Source organism: Nuphar pumila, chromosome 4 (assembly GCF_984573655.1).
Source record: "Nuphar pumila chromosome 4, dmNupPumi1.hap1.1, whole genome shotgun sequence".
NCBI lineage: Eukaryota > Viridiplantae > Streptophyta > Magnoliopsida > Nymphaeales > Nymphaeaceae > Nuphar > Nuphar pumila.
Window position 1 is genome coordinate 18199952 of NC_143252.1, and position 17878 is coordinate 18217829.

At 37.6% G+C, this 17878-nt stretch overlaps 1 protein-coding gene across 1 annotated transcript in view; it reads left to right on the plus strand.

The window, feature by feature from the left end:
- The first annotated feature begins 680 nt into the window (after positions 1 to 680).
- IREG2 (iron regulated 2) overlaps positions 681 to 17878 on the plus strand; it is a 107900-nt gene continuing 90702 nt past the window's right edge. Inside the window, exons 1-4 of the mRNA XM_090002625.1 lie at positions 681 to 1022; positions 1886 to 2036; positions 2240 to 2436; positions 6133 to 6624. Coding sequence (XP_089858751.1) covers positions 901 to 1022; positions 1886 to 2036; positions 2240 to 2436; positions 6133 to 6624 — 962 coding nt within the window. The 5' untranslated portion in view covers positions 681 to 900. The remainder of the gene's footprint in view (positions 1023 to 1885; positions 2037 to 2239; positions 2437 to 6132; positions 6625 to 17878) is intronic.

The window sequence follows — 17878 nt, forward strand, 5'->3', positions numbered from 1 at the left end:
ATGAATTTGGCATCCTCAGACCACCGTTTGGGTCGCCCGATGGCCAACAGGATAGTTGTGAGGGTGCTGAGACTAAGGCCCCAGATCAAGGCCTGCTCCCCTGCTCACGTAGGACAGGGTGGTCGTATGACCCACCCGAGGTTTCCCTCGCTTCGACTAGGGTTCTTAGTCATAAAAAAAAAGAATATGGCATCCTCAGGCATCCAAACGGGTGACCATTCATTTTCACGTGCTATACTCCATCTCGCATGTTCAATATCCCCCAGCTCTCACCTCCCCGAGGTTTTCTTTACGTGCTATAAGTAAAGAAAAGGCCACGCATTCTTGTGAAGCAGTTGACCAAAATAAATTATGGCTAATTGGGCACACCCTCTGGTGTGGATTTTAAAAGCGCCAAACCCCAACGCATAAAACTATTTTAAGTCGTTTATCAACAGCATTGCTCAAAAGTTAGGTTCTGTACTTTTTCAATAGAATAAGGCCTTTGGAGAAACGTTGGACAGAACTTTACATGTTGCCGCAGGTAGCTACGGAGCGATAGGTCCTTTCACTTCCTTTTGGGCTACTTTTAAAGGCTACGAGTGCCAGCAGAGTTTCAGTCAGCACCTTATACATTGCTAGTACATGCATAAAACACGGCGGCTGTCCCAGAGTGTGTTACTCTATACATACCATGCGTGGGGGTGGGGGGTGACAATCACTGCCAGAGCACCAAACTGGAGAAAACGACTTTTGGTGCGTCGGCATACGCACAGGTTTGCAGTTATGATCTTTGACTTTTGGGGATCCGGTAGGCTTACAGGAACATCACCAATCATTGTTAGTATCATCACCACCACCGCCACCATACAAGCTTGTGAAGAACTGGCGTTGGCTGATTAGTTTCTGAAGAGCAAGAAGATGGAGGGACTAGACCAGCCTCTTCTCTCGACGGATGAGATCGAAACGACGGTTCAACCTCCCCCACATTCTCTTCTGAGGAAATTGTATTTTGGGCACTTCCTTGCTAGGTGGGGAGCTAGGTAAGTTCTTCAGCATCTCTCTCGCTCTCGCTCTCTCTGTTTTTTTTTTCATCTTGATCTTGCAAGAGCTTTACAAATTTTCATGGGAAGCAAGTCTTACAAGCCTTCCCCAACACCCATGCTTTTCTTATTGGACCATGTTGGAATTCATGTTTGGATCTGTTCTATGGAACGGATAACAGCATCCTGAACTTCTGCCACTTGATTTGCTATTTGACCAGCTGGTCTACTTTTCTCGCTGATCTTTAGCATGGTTTATCCTGTTGCTGCTCATCCAGACCCATGGATCTTCAATCCTTGTTCCTCGTATGGTTACTGATTTTTAAGGCACCAGTGAGGCCATTTTCTCCCAGATACCATCTGCCTCTAAAACGAAAGTGGGGTCGTGTTGCATCTCTGCAGTTGCCCACAATGCAGCTAGATAGGAAAACCACCCAATTAAGAGGGCATAGAACCTTGAACGACCTTTTGTAGCCAATTTTAGCTGCTTTTTTCCAACACCGACTCTTTGAATTTGACTGCAGCAAGTGTTTAAGAGCCATAACAAACAGAATGCAGGAATGCCTGGTAACATGATTGCTTGCCTCATCTGCAACATATGAGGATCCCTGAAAGTCTATAATAACAGAATCCTGTAGTCATTTCAGTGTCCTGTACTAACATTAACAAGCTGTTTACGGATTTGTAATTGTAATGAATCTCTGTTTTTTCACCCTCATTTCTTTTCCACCTTTTTATCGGATGCTACATGATATCCGAAACTTGAGATTTGTTACATTGTATGTTAATACGCAATTGGAGAACAATGATTATGCCTAAACCGTCTCAATGAAGAAACTCTTCCATCTGTTCTCGTTTTGCAGAATGTGGGAATTCTCTGTTGGCATATACATGATTAATGTTTGGCCCGATTCTTTACTCTTCACAGCTTTGTATGGTGTGGTAGAATCTGGTTCCATCACTCTATTTGGTCCCATCATTGGAAACTGGGTGGGCAAAACGTCATACATACAGGTTACTTTTTCCATACTCTTGTTAAGATTTTATTTCTGTGAAATTAGATGTTGTTTAGCACTACATAGCATGTATTTCTGACAAGTCCTCTCTCCTTGTAGAATAATGAAGGTTTATCATTTTGATCCTTCATAAACAATCCAAAAGCAATTTATTATTTTGATTCTTCATAAATAATCCAAAAGCAATCTTATGTGCTGCAGGTTCTCCGAATTTGGCTATTGACCCAGAATTTGTCGTTCATTATGGCTGGTGGTGCAGTGTTCATCCTACTTACATACCATAGTTTAATATCTGCTCAATTTGCCATCTCCATTGGACTTATTATCTTAGTTAACATTTCGGGCGCAGTAGGTGTTCTTTCAAGTCTTTCTGGTACAATTTTGATTGAAAGAGAATGGTAATGATTCCTATCTTCTTGCTAGTTACTATGTAATACCCCAAAATTTTAACTTGTGATTTCGAAAAACATTGATGAAAACCTTTCAAAGTTTAGGATTTTTACTTTTAAAAATCGTCAACGGAAGCAATTTAGAAAGGAGCACAAGTTGACAAATTTTGGACACGTTAGCTTTAAAATCATCATCATCCATAAAACAGTTACTCAAAGAAAGTGAGGAACATAACCATAGATTATTAATAGATTTTGCAGTTTATTACAAAAATAATCATTCTTCTCACAATAAAAAATCTAAAGAAAACCCAAAACACAGCCAAGACGCCAGTAGAAAGAAAGAAATCTCGAGCCAAGTTGCATCGCGCCATCGACCGCCTGGAAGGTCCTACTCGTCACCTGCCCATGAAATGTGTTAGTTTCATAACAAACTGGTAGGTACACAAATAAATAATGAAGAATAAATAAAGTAGAGCATTCATAAGATAATCAATTTATTTTATTAAAAACAATAATTACAATATGTAATTAAAATACAAGAAAGTAAATCTATTCTAGCATGATCAACATATGCAAAGAACTATTGTACTAAAAGAGATATTCATCACACTATATAAGCAAAATCGTAAGCAGTATGAGTCTCATTAATCTACAACTATTGTGAATAGGATATTCTTTAAGTTTTGATATTAACTGGCCTGTGGGTACGCACATACGCGAAACGTAGAAACAACCGAGACTGATCCGGGGGTTTATTATGTCAAGTGTTTTCCATTAACCTGGATGACTGACTGAGTTCGCTCCTAAGGGGACGGTCAGTGACAAAGAAAGTAAATCCCTAAAGACATTCGTGGCCCATGGATGCATCCAACTTCTGCAAAAGTACCTGAGAGCTACCACCTAGGATAATTTATGGTAGTCCATTTTTCCCTAACTTCGATGACTGGGGAAGCCGAGTCTTTTGTCCGTGGGGTGGTTGTTAACAACCTGTTGATTAGAGTTTTTGTACCATCCATCATCTCCCTTGATGAACCGTGAGAGTTGAATGAGCATGACAGGGGTTTCTTAACCATCGCCCCATTCTACATGCTCTGGTCTACTAGACCCACTCGAGTATCTTGTTTGTGAAGGCGAGTTGTCACCATTTATGTGATCTCAGCATTGCGCTATATGCACGCTTCGAGGTTGCCACAACCTCATCATCCAAACATCGTAACAACAACATGACGTACTTGTCTAAAAGTACAGTCGTACCTATCTAAAGGTACGACTACGATGAGAGGATAACATTTTAATATATTGCAATTCATTTGGTTCCAACTTGACATGCATTGCTCTTTGAGCGTTTAGCCTATAGAGGCGAACATCATTATCTTTATTTATTTCAACAGAGTGCTCATTGCACAGTTTGAGGTGATCAACGACCTCTCATACTACTCATCATAGCGTACATATCATACCTGTCTAAAGGTGCGGCTATGATGGTAGATTATGGGTTTCTCGAAGGATAACCCAACACTGTGTTCCGTAGGATATAGTATAAGTGATTTCAATTAGCAAGCTTAGTTTCTACGAAACAAGAACACAAGTCTCAGGATCGTCGTAGATCCGAGTATCTCTCCCGAGTAACCGACTCGTGGTGCAGATAATTGCATCTAGCAACTCATATAGAGAACTCTAGCTTTAAAAGTAGGCTTTCGTACTCTAGAAGTTGAGCCTTGCACCAAGAAGGCCTTCTTCTCGACACTACAGTGTATGTACGCAATTTCGCACCTCTTTTTAAAGGTGCAAAATGTTGTACGCGCACCCGCACACCCTGCGAGGTTTGCCTGAGGGTGGTAAAAGAACAAACATGTACTAGCAAAACTAAGTATATACGGTGCGACGTCAACAGAAAGCAAGTACATGAAAGTAGTAACAAGAATTTACTATAGAGCAAGCCTATGCATGTAAAGTACAAGAGAACATGTAAACTTCAGGAAAATAAAGACAAGCAATCACAAGTCATATTTATCTATATGAACACATGCATGACATATCAATTATTCTATGGGATCCGTCGTGCGAACTGTAAAAGGGTGAATACTTAGAAAGCTATGGCCATAATAAAGAACAAAAAGGGGCAGGGGCGCAACCCTTGCCCGCCTGATCGAAAGCGAAAAAGGGGGTAGGGACGCAACCCTAGCTGAAAAAAGGCAGTCGGCAGGAGCAAAGCCCCTGCCGAAAAATAACGACATTCGGCCCCTGCCGGAAAAGGCAGTTGCCTCTGCCGCAAAAGACTGTCGACAGGGGCCGCGCCTCTGCCAGAGAAACGACAGTCGGCAGGGACAAAGCTTTTGCCTGCTAAAACCCAAGTGACAGGGACACTGCCCCTGTCGACCGAACGGAGGCAAGGACTCACCCTACTTGCCGAAAATCGAGGAGCAGGGGCATGAGCCCCTGCCGATCCTCCAAGACAGGCGACAAAGAGGGAGGGAAGGCACGACAGGGGCCACCGGCCTCCTGCCAACCTTCCAGCAAACAGAGGGAGAAGGGGAAGGCAAGGCAGGGGGTTGCCGGCCTCCTGCCGGCCTTCCGGCGAACGTAGAGAGAGAGAGGGGGAGGGCGTGACAGGGACCATCAGCCTCCTGCCGATGAACGCAAAGAGAGAGGGGGAGGGCACGACAGGGAGCCGTCGGCCTCCTGCCGGCTCTTGGGCAACCAGAAGAAGAAGACAAAGGTGAGGAAGAAGAAGACATAGAGAAGAAGAAAAAACAGAGAGAGGGGAGTACCTGAGAAGGGGGCCGACGTCGTTGGCGTTGTTGTACGCAGGGAGCGAGAGAGGGAGAAGGAGGAGAAGGCTGCGAGGTGAGGGTGCAAAATGGGAAACCCTTGAAGGGGTTCCCTGCTCGACGAGAGGGGAAGGGGGGCATGCGTTGCGGGGGGGAGGGGAGAAGGGTTTAAACGAAACCCTCGCCCCCCTGCGTTTTTTTTTGTTAACCCTAGCGGGTCCGGGTCCGATTTTTTTTTTTTGAAATCATGGGGTTTACAGTACTAACATTAGGATATTAGGTTTGCATATTTTTTCTTGATTGGCATGTACAGTTCACCATGCACTATGCTTTTTCAAAATTGTACACTTAAAGTTATTCAAAACTGCGTGTACAGTCTCGCACTTCTCGCTTCCTAAAATTTTGCAAGTGCCTCACTTCCCATTTCCGCTTTCCGCTCCCGCTTCCCCGACTGACAACTCTGATCTCTCTCTCTCTATATATATATTATAATCTAAAGTAATAATACATGAATATCATGATTATCATCTTAACTAAAAATTCTTGAACAATTCTAAAACATACTTACAATGAATCTAGGTTGAAAATTGAAATGCAATACAATCAATAAGTTTTTAAAAGAAAATGTACACAAGTACATAGAACAATCAGTATCACAAAAAGAAATAGACAAGGACACAATGTTCACCATGTTCAACACATGTTTGACTGTGAAGTGTCATGTCCTGCCGACACAGGATGCTTCCTAAGAACAAACGTAGCATCTGTTTGAACCTAAGGAGGATGAATCTTGGGGACTGTTTGGCAACAAGTGGTAGGACAGTCCTTTGAGTCAAATTTGGATTCTATCATACAATTATTCCATGTTTCTTTAATTTCATGCTTTGTTATTATTGATTCTATAATAATTCTACTTTAGTTGAAATTACAGGATAGTTGAGATATCAAATAATCAGTCTCCTGATGTTTTGGTGGAGTTAAATTCTGTTATCCGGCGAATTGATTTAAGTTGTAAACTACTCGCCCCTGTTGTTACTGGATTTGTAATTACCTTTGTGTCACTTGGAGCTTCATCACTGGTTTTGTTATTCTGGAATGTTATATCAGTTTTTGTGGAATATTGGCTCCTCATAAGTGTATATGAGGGCATTCCTGCTCTAAATGAACGCAATGAAGTAAGGATTCAAACATCTTGTTCAGATAGTTCATTGGTGAAATCAGCTTGTGTTGAGGAGGCAGGAGCATCATCAACACAAAAAGAGAGTACCTCATCAGCAGGAGAATTTGTGGTGGAAAACTGGCATGAAAAACTTTTTAGAAGAATTTTGAAGGCTCCTGCTATTGATGCATGGGTTGTATACATTAGACAAGTTGTCGTACTTCCTGGGGTTTCTTTATCATTGCTTTATTTCACTGTCCTCAGGTGCTTTGACTTTCTGTAGCATATCCCCTAATTGATTTTGCTTCCTGAGTTCTGTAATGGAAACAATGTGTGGCAATCAGATAGCATTTTAACTGCTTCCTTAAGAATGTTTTGAAATCTGCTTTCTAGATACGTAGTCATCTTTGTTAAAATATGTTGATATATATGTAACATGTATATATATAGTAATATGCACATATTTTTATGTTCATATATATATAATATTTTTTTTTCTATCTTGTAATAGGAAATACCCACTAGGGGTATTTTTATCATGTAATAGGGTCTGTCATGTAGGTAATTATGTACATGTGATAGGCCTTTTCCTATTAGGGGCAGAATGGTAATTTTGTACATGTAATAGGCTTTGCCCTTTATGAGCAGAACTGACATTTTTTTGTCTTTTAGTCAATATAGTTGTTGGGGATCTCTAACAGCTATATTCAGTTTTGTCTTTTAGTCAATATAGCTGTTGGGAATCTTCAACAACCATATTTCTAGCTGTTATCCCGTTTTCCAACAGTTATATAGGTCTTCTTGGCCCTCTTGTTTGTATATAAATAGGGACCTTTTGTCCTATTAAATGTTATGTTTTTTCCTAATGCATTTTTTGTGCGTTCCTCCCTCAATAATATATATATATATATATATATATATATATATATATATATATATATATATATATATATATTAAGTGTGTTTTTGTTGGCCCTTAGTGACTTATGTGAGTGAACACATTTTGAGTGTGTTTTGTACTTGTGTGAGGTTTTAGAGCTCTTTTTACTTCATTACATTGTATCAAAGCTTTGAAGCTTTGATTCTTGAGGACATGTTCGTTTGGATGTGAGTTTGTGGATCGTGTCATCGTGAGCTTGTGGTGTCCATTAAAACTTCACTTCCCCTATCTTTTCTCTCTTTCTCTCTTCATCTTAGTTATTACTATGGAAGAGGAACGAGAGACGGTTGACTCCATTCCCGTGAGACTCATTGATTCCAATTATGTTATGTATGCATCAATTATCAAACATCAAATTTGGAGCAAGGGTATAGGGTTTGGTGGATGGCACCGAAGAGCCAAAACTTGTGCTTACAAAGTATAACAACGGAAAAGAAGTGGTGCATAAAGGAGATGACATGACCAAAACCGTTGCCGATTATGAGAAGAGGTAGAAGAAATGAAAAAACGAGTCATTACAAGATTATAGGATGGCTCATTAATAGTGTTGATATAAAAAAGTGTTTTAGTTTGAAAAAGTTTAATTTTTCTAGTGATACTTGAAAATATCTTCAAGATATGTATTCCTTAAGAGATATTGCTCATGTATGTCACCATGAGCATACAAGAATATTATAATGCTCTATCTCTCATTTGGGATGAGTTGACTCTCTTAGAGACTAAACGACATTGTCCTATGAACATTGAGCTCCATGAAAAACTAATCAAAACAGAGCATTTTTATCAAATTTTTAATGGACTTAGACTTGAATTTAAGGGAACAAAGTCCCCCCTTCTTCATAGAGGAGTCTCTTTAATAGTTGAAACTCCAGAAGAATTGACTATGGAAGAAAATAGGTTGAAGAAACCCAGTTCATCCAAGGGTGAAGATATTAGAAATCATGTCTGAAGGGTATTTTTGGTATTTTTACTTGTTGTATTCTTGTAATATGTTTCAAACCTAAAGGGTATTCTTGTGTTTTCACCATGTAATCTCAACATGATATACATACAAGAGGGACGTCCCAGTTAGGGCACGACCTCTAGTTCATCTCCTATTTCTTTTCTCTTTTTCTTCTTTGTGTAACAAGACACATAGGTTGAGGGACGCTGCAGCTTTCACAGAAGATTCAGTTCTTGCTATGTCAAGACCTGCAAATCAAACAATAACCTATAAGCCTCCACATTTTGGAAGAGGCTCGAATGAGTATGTAACGATCCCAAACTGACCCTAAAAAAAAATATAGAATTTTGTTTTTTTTAAACAGTTACAGAAATCCTCCCAAGGACCAAGGGTACATTACAAATTTAATATTCACAACCCATCAACCATTTCAGATATAGAATAAATTTAAACCATAAACTACAATTTCATTTACTAATTCAAATAATGTCAATAAGCTCTAAATAATTCCAAAATCAAGTCTCGCCAATCCCCTGTACGTCAAAACCCAGGCCACCAGATCATAATTCTCGAGTCCTCCAGCCAACCAGTCCCTTCATCCCAGAGCCTCAGTATTTGAAAAAGATTTTTAAAACCGGGTAAGAACCGAAGTTCTCGTGCGAGACCCTCTTAAAATCCAACATTAAGGAATTTAACATAGATCAAATAAAACACAAGTTTAAGAGGGTTCTACAAACAACACATATTCAGAACAAATTACAATTTAAGCAGTTTAAGCAAACAATCAATACTTTCATGCTAAATTAAACATTTAGGGATACATGAAATCAATGCTAAACACTTAGGGATGCATGAATCAATGCAACATGCATGAATAACTTTTTAAGTTAAATTATTAAAATTGCTTTTGCATGCATATTCCTATTTAATGCACACAAATTTAATTTTCACTTTCTTATAAACTCGTGAATACTCAAAACAAGCAAAGTTCTCGAGGTTCAAGGCAGTTTTCTGTCATAGCTTAACAAACAAATTTATTTTAATTCTTGGGTTCTACACTTGTTTTCTGATCGATATCAGAAATCATCATCATCATTCAGAACATTAGAAATCATCACCTAATGCTGGGACAACAAGGAAATCCACATCCATTGATGCCACTTTCTTAGTATACCAATAACTATAGCTGAGTTAACAACACCACCCCCAGATAAAATGGTTGAAAGTTCCCTATAACCGTGGCCGGAACACGAAACACACATCGGGTTCTTGGGGACAACAAATGCACACGATGTTTAGTATCCTCACGGTCCCCCATGATCGCGATCTAAGGTTCCCACCATTTTAGAGGGATACCAGGAAAGAAAATTATTACATTGTTTGGTCTCTTTTACCATCTTAATTAATTAAGAGTTCTTTATGCAAGAATAATTATGCAAATCAACATGCAATAACAAATTCAGGCTCTTGCTCTATCAAAGTCAACATTGTAATTAATTTAGAAAAACTATTTTTTGACAAAATCATTTTGCAATGCAAAAATCACAATTTAATATTTCGTAAGCAACACATGCTCACGACCTTCAACGACTCATCAATGATTCAAATATTACCACAATAAGATAGCATTGCATGTTCATGACATAATACATCTACATCAGCCTGAATATACATGTATTTATGCTGCAAAAATAACTCAAATTGCAGACTAATATACATGTACATCAGTGTTGCGAACATAATCGAACACGCAGACTGATATACATGTTTCTATGTTGCAAATACAAATTTCAAGATTTGCGAATAGCATATATATATATATACATAAATCACTGCTGCGAAACTATTTAAGAACATAGACAACACACACACACACACATATATATATATATATCCTTGCTACGAACAACTCAAGAATGCGGATAACATATTTATTTATATGTTCTGTACTGCGAATTTGCTCAAGAACTCAGTCAACACATGTGTTGTTATGTTCTGTGCTGCTGCTCAAGAATGCAAACAGCACAATGCAGACAACATAATGCAAATAGCATAACGTAGGCAGGATAATGCAAACAGTATAACGTAGACAGCATATGTAAACAACATAACATAAACAGCATGATGTAGTCAGCATATGCAAACAACATATGCAAACAGCACATGCGTGGACAACATGTGCAAACAACATATGCATGCACAACATATGCATACATCATATGCAAACAATAGAGGCGTGAACAACATATGCAAACAGCACATGCCTGGACAGCATGTGCAAACAGCACATGCATGGACAACATGTGCAAACAACTTATGCATATATCTTTTATACTACTGAAATCTATCATGAATTCTGGAACACATGCAGAAAATCACAGGCATGCTGAAAATCAAGAAAAAGCATCAAGAATACAGAAAATACATATTCAGTGCATGCAGAAAATTGCAGACATGTTCAGGGATGCAAAAAATCAGATTTGAGCATCAAGAACGATGAAAATACATGTTGTATGCAAGCCGAAAACTGCAGACATATTCATGGATGCAGAAAAACAGATTTGAGCATCAAGAACGATGAAAATACATCTTGTATGCATGCAGAAAATTGCAGACATGCCCAGGGATGCAAAAAAAATCAGATTTGTGCATGACATGTTCAGGGATGCAAAAAATCAGATTTGAGCATCAAGAACGATGAAAATACATGTTGTATGCAAGCCGAAAACTGCAGACATGTTCATGGATGCAGAAAATCAGATTTGAGCATCAAGAACGATGAAAATACATCTTGTATGCATGCAGAAAATTGCAGACATGCCCAGGGATGCAAAAAAAAACAGATTTGTGCATGAAGAATGCCAAAAATATGTGGTATGCATGCAGAAATTTGTAGACATGTCCAGGGATGCAAAAAATCAGATTTGAGCATCAAGAATGCCAAAAATATGAGGTATTATATATGTGTATTCACATATATGTCTGTATAATATTTTTTTATCTTATAATAGAAAATACCCACTAGGGGTATTTTGGTAATTTCACCATGTAATAGGACTTGTCCTATAGGTAATTATGTACATGTAATAGGCTCTACCCATTAGGGGTATAATGCTAATTATTTACATATAATAGGCTTTGCCCTTTAGGGGGCAAAACAGATCTTTTTTGTCGTTTAGTCAATATAGTTGTTGGGAATCTCCAACATCTATATTCAGTTTTGTCTTTTAGTAAATATAGCTGTTGAGAATCACTAACAACTATGTTTCTAGCTATTGGGACCATGGTTTTACATATTATACCATATCGTACGATACATATCATTACTTTTGGATTTTGCGATACGATACACACTCGTATCGCGATACGAGTGTGTACCGTACTCGTATAAGGTATATCGTACGATACAATATCGGCGCACTTAAAAAAAACGAAAGTTGTTTTTTTCATTTTGGTTTTAAAAGGCTTCTTGAGGGCTGAGTTCTCCATATGTCTAGAGTTTGTTAGAAGGGAACCCACATACCCTAGGTTTTGTGAGATCGATTTGGAGGTCAATTCATGCGCAAGGGAGAGTGCTTTTGCGATTTTATCAAGTGCATTTCCACCATTTTTCACTCAAGAAAGTGGGTTAAAGTACAAAATCCCTATTATTTGCTTCTTATTGAGTGTTTTTCTTATTGAGTTTTTTTGGAGAAAGGTGAGTCTAGTGTTTCTTATTCTTTGCTTCTTATTGAGTTTTTTAATTGGTTAAGTTTTATTTTAGATCCTTCAATATCGTCTTCACGTTCATGTCATAGAAATGATCCTACATGGCAATACTGTAGAAGCATTGATGATGTACCACGACTAGGGTCACCATTGAATTTGAGATGTTTGTTTTGTGGTACTATTATTAGAGGTGGGCTGCATAAATTTAAGCAACATATTGTAGTTCTTCGTAAAAAAGTACGTCCATGTGATTCTTCATCTATTCTTGCCACTTTTCGGGTTGATGTTGTTGCTGAACTAGAAGTAATTGAAAGAAGAATAAAATTGCAAAAATGCAAAGAACTTTCAACCATTGTTCCAGATTCTGAGGATGATGATGATGTCCTAATTGCCAAAAAAATGGCCGAAGATAAAAAGATCATCGTGTGGCAGTTGGATGCAACACTGAGGAAATATTGTCTTAATGTTTGGCAAATAGGCTCTAGAAGATAGTTTAGTTTTAGGATCTTTATAGTTTAGAACTTTAGAGATGAAGATTGACATGTAAGAAGTTGGATAAATGTAATGTTTTTAGTTATCATGAACTCTTAGTAGTTTAGTTGTGACTTATGACATTTTAGTATGACTTGGATGTGAATTTAATATTATTAGTTAAGGCTTTAGTTATGTTTAAAATTTAAATTATGTAGTTGCCTTTTATTTACATTGTCAGTTATTGGTTGCATGGTTTGTTTTTAACTTAAATTATGTAGTTGCCTTCATATGTGATTTTATGGTTATATTTTGTGCAATTCTTTATTGTTTTATGTGATATGATTTTTTTTTAGAATTTTTGCTAATTTGTTCTGATTTTTCTAGATTTTGTTTACAATTTTTGGAATTTTTTCATTAAAAATTTATGATACGTTAAAGATACTATACGATACGGTATTACTTTGGGCCCGACCTATACGGGTAACGATACGATACTTACAACCTTGGTTGGGACCTTTCCCAACAATTATATAGGTCCTCTTGGCTCTCTTTGTATATAAATAGGGACCTCTTGTCCCATTAAATGCTATATTTTTTCCTAATGAATTCTTTGTGCATTCCTCTTTCAATAATATATATTTTTAAGTGTGTTTTTGTTGGCTTATGTGAGTGAACATGTTTTGAGTGTGTTTTGTACCACTTGTGTGAGGTTTGAGTGCTCTTTTTATTTTATTACAATCTTATCTTGCTCAGGTCTTTCAAATAATATTTTGTTGACAGAGTATAATGCTATTTTTCAATTCTAAATTGCCTTCCTGTTTGTCAGTTTCGAAAGTTATTCATGATCTTTAGCTGTTGAAGCTTAGTGATAGGTCTGCGAAGCTCATGAGCAGCTCGGACATCGTTGCTACCGAGCCTGTTCATGTCAGAAAAGTGTGTTTGTGAGCTGAGCTCAGGGCCCAGTTTTTAATCTTGGTTACCTGTGCTCAAGCAAATAATACTTCTGCTTGCGAGCAATGTGGCTAGTTGGAAGCATATGTGGTAATATGTATCTAAATGTTGTCTGTATTCTTTTGTAGGAAAAATGTCATTACCTTGAGGGCTATGTCACATAGTTGGGGGTGCAGGTGCAGGACAACAATTTCAGAAAACATGGGTGGGGGTGTGCAAAGACACACATATATGTATGTATGATTGATATGGTCAAACATTGTGTCTGCTTTGACCCATGTTCGATCTAGACCTTGGTCAATCCAAGCCTAATTTGACTGAAACTTGGATCTTTTTTGACCCACATGATTCAGACATGGGTTTGCTTTGTCCCAACCCTGAATCAAGTCAGACCTGGGCCATGGTGATGCCTCACAGAGAGAGAGAGAGAGAGAGAGAGAGAGAGAGAGAGAGAGAGAGAGAGAGAGCAATTGGGGAGGGGGGTCTTATTCGTGCCCTAACCCCTAGCTTATAGGTATATATTTCTAATTTCTTTAATTTTTTATTTAAAAATGGGCAAAACTAGACCCAGTCAATGTTAAGCAAGTCCACTTCTGGATACTTATGACCTAAATGTACCCGAAAAAATGTTGGGGACTCGTATCCCATCTCACTAGGTGTTGCACTCGCATTGTCATCGCATTTGTAACGCCCCGAAACTTTAACCCAAAATTGTAACATTTTTTTGACAGCAGAAATAATAGGTTTGTTTTGGGACAAATGTCTCAGGTACGTCAGAGGCATTCATACCATAGATATCATTCCACACATTTCATAAAGTCAATAAAATTTATAAGTTCATTACACGAGTTTAAATGTAAATAATTAAACTATCTAAAAGTTGTCTCGGGAATCTAAAAAATTCATGCATCAAGGCCTTGACAGCATCTTGCAACAACTCTGTGCCATCTATTCCTCACTTGAAATGTTTAAATAGTAGGGTCAGACTATAACCAACCTGAGCTGTAGGAACACCGAAGGAATAGGTGTGTACTTAGTAATAAGTACGCACCAACATACATTCATACATCAGTCATATTTAATACATTTCTACATCTTAATATAAACCAATTCGAGAAACTCACCACAAGAAACATCTATTCAAAATCATCTAAACATGAGCTTGATAAATAGCAATCACGTTAGCAGAGCGTAAATTAACTCGATCATATATAAAAATTATTCTACTCAAACTTAGTAATTGTTTCTCTTGTTATTTTCCTGCAGGTACACGCAGAGCTACTGTAATTGTAACAAAAGAGACTACTCGGGGGTTCACTATTCCAAGTATTTTAATAACCCGAGTAATCTAACTGAAACTGAAATCCAAAGGGATGGCACAAAGACCGAGAGAGAACCCCAAACATGATGCATTCTAAACTTTTGCAGAAGAATACGGATCTACCACCTAGGATAAAATTGGTAGTCTGGTCCCCTAACTCTGAGGACTAAGGACCATCTGAGCCATTTCCATTCGAAGCATAATCAGAATGTCTCCAAAGTTTTGTACCACTTACCCTCTCTTAGGTAAGCCCAAGACTGAATGGGTTATTTGTTATTATTATGATATATATATATATATATATTTATATATATGTATGTATATTTTCCCTTTCTTCGAGGCTTTATTAACTTACCTCACATATGCGCAATTGATATTGCACCCATTTCTTAATAGCCCAGGTACCCACACTGGGTAACTTACCATATTGCCTTATTTGGCATGGTTCTCCTACCAACCCACTCACAATAGTGGATAAGATATTGTTTCCTTAATAAATAAACCCATTTGGTGTGCCCCGGTACCTCTAAACCAGTCGGGCTCTTCAATTGTGATTATGTGGTGCATGAATCTTAGTTTCTTAATTTGGGTGCTCCTTCAACACCCCACGAGTCTATTTCGACCTCGTGCCCAGACTTGAGCAACCTGGTGTACACATGACATTATATTTTACAATGCCCGTACATGTCATGACCCACACATATTTGATCCAAATATAACATGCTAAATGTCAAGATTTTTTTAAGACAAAGAAAAACGCTTAGACACAGGTCTTGTAAAAGTCATAGGTATATATATATGTGTGTGTGTGTGTGTGTGTGGCCAGACATATTCTTCAGCTTGCATTGACGTAAACCTTCTATGACACTTACACTTGCTTGAAACTGCTCATATATGTATGTACTTAAACCACTCATTCTCATAGCCAAAACTGCACATGTGTGCAGCTATGAAACAACACAATTGTGTAGCTCCAAACAGACAACATATGTGAGTAAAACAGCGTGGATATCTGGCTCGACAACAACGTGATTATGTGTCCCAAGACAGCTTGAATTTGTGGTTCTAACTCATCATAGTTATGTACTCATAGTTATGTGATTCAAAACAGCCTAGACGTGTGGTTCCAACTCAGCATATTTATGTAATTTCAAAACAACATAGTTATGTGTTTCAAAGCAGCACCTGAATGTGCGTAAAAACCTCACCTTCATGTGGCCTCAAACTGCATATAAATGTGCGTAAAAATAACACATAAATGTGACTCAAAACCGTACATTTATGTGGATCCAAATCAACATATGTATCTATATCTATATAGATATTTATCTGTAGAAAACAGTACCATTATGAGACTAATGATGCATGAAATCCTTCAATGTATGCTTGTATAGATTTTGGAATATTTAGACGTATAGGGAAAAGATTTTTGATGAATAATCCCATGAAGATTAAGATAGCTTTTGAATTCCTTTGATAAAAACTCTCCTCTGGAATCAAATCTAAAAGTTTTGATATTAGCCTTAAATTGAGTTTTATCATAGTGATGAAAATTTTGAAAACATTCAAACACTTCGGATTTGTGTTTAACAAAATATATCTATGTATGTCTACTATAATCATCCATAAAGATAACATAATATGATACTCCTCCTTTGGACACAACCGAAGTTGGTCCCCATACATCCAAATGTATTAACTCAAATGATTCTTTGGACACAAAATTGCGAGGGCCAAAAGGCAAGGATTTCATTTTACCATGAATACAATCTTCACAAAATAAATCCTTTTCATTACAATTTGCCAAGAACGAAACTAAACTCATTTTTTACATGCTAGGATGTCCTAATCTTCTATGCCAATTTTCTACATCCTTTTTCTCTACAAAATTACAAAAAATTGGTTTGGATAGCTCAAGATTGTCCATAACGTAAAGATCTCTATTTCTATGGCCTCACCCAATCGATTTCCCGGTATGTTGATCATGTACAAGACAATCATTAGATGAAAATGATATTTTGCAACCATGGTTCAAAATTTGAGAGACGAATAAAAGGTTTAAATTTAGTTTTGATACTCTTCTAACTTTTGATACTTAAAAGGTTTGATGTTTTTGCAAAGTTCTAAAACTTTTAATTTTTAAAGATGTTCCATCGACGATAGACACATAAGAATCATTTGGATAAATACGACATTCGGATAGAATTGTTTCACTTTACCGGGATCAATGCATGATGATACGACCACACTGGATAGGGAAGAGCTTTGGTTCTTGAACATAGGTTATAGAACATCCACTAGTTCAGCTAGTGACATTGTTCCAATGCTTTTGGAGCTTTCATCTACACAATTTTGTTCATAAGATGGTCCTATGCAAGCCACCTTTTTTTCATCTCTTTGCTCTTCTCTTCTTCTCTTTGGATAAAATGACTTGATGTGACCTCGTTTATTGCAATATTAACAAATGATCTTCTTAGCCTCATACTTGTACTCATTTGTGCTTCTTCCAAAATGAGGAGGTTTGTATGTCCTTGTGTGATTTTCGGGTCTTGATATAACAAGCACAAATTCTTCGTCTTTGGTAGAAGAAGTTTTTTTCAACCTATTTTCCTCCATATTTAACTCTTCAGAGTTTCTACTATGGAGGGAACTCCTCCTCTATGAAGAAGGGCCAATTTGGTCCCTTCAAATTCAGGCATAAGCCCATTTACAAAATGATAAAAGTGCTCTGATTTAATTTGTTTTTCTCGGAGATCAACATCAAGTGGACAATGCCACTTAGGTTCTAAAAGACCCAACTCATCCCAAATGAGAGAGAGCATTGTAGTATTCTCTACTACTTATCTCTTCTTTGGTTATAGTTCTTGTTTTCTTTTCAAGATTACATATATACGCTATGTCCTTTAAAGAATACATATCTTGGAGATATTTCAAAGCATCACTAGTTTTTTCAGCTAGAACATTTTTGATGTCCATACTATTAATGGGCCATCCCATGATTTTGTAATGGCCCATTTTTCACTCCTTCCATTTTTTCTCATAATCGGCAACGACCTTGTTCATCTCATCTCCTTGTAGCACAACTTTTTTGTTGTTTTTATTCTTTGAAAGAACTAGCTTTGGTTCTTTGTCGGATCTATCCACCAAGCCCATAGACCTTTTTCTCAAATTTTGTGCTTGA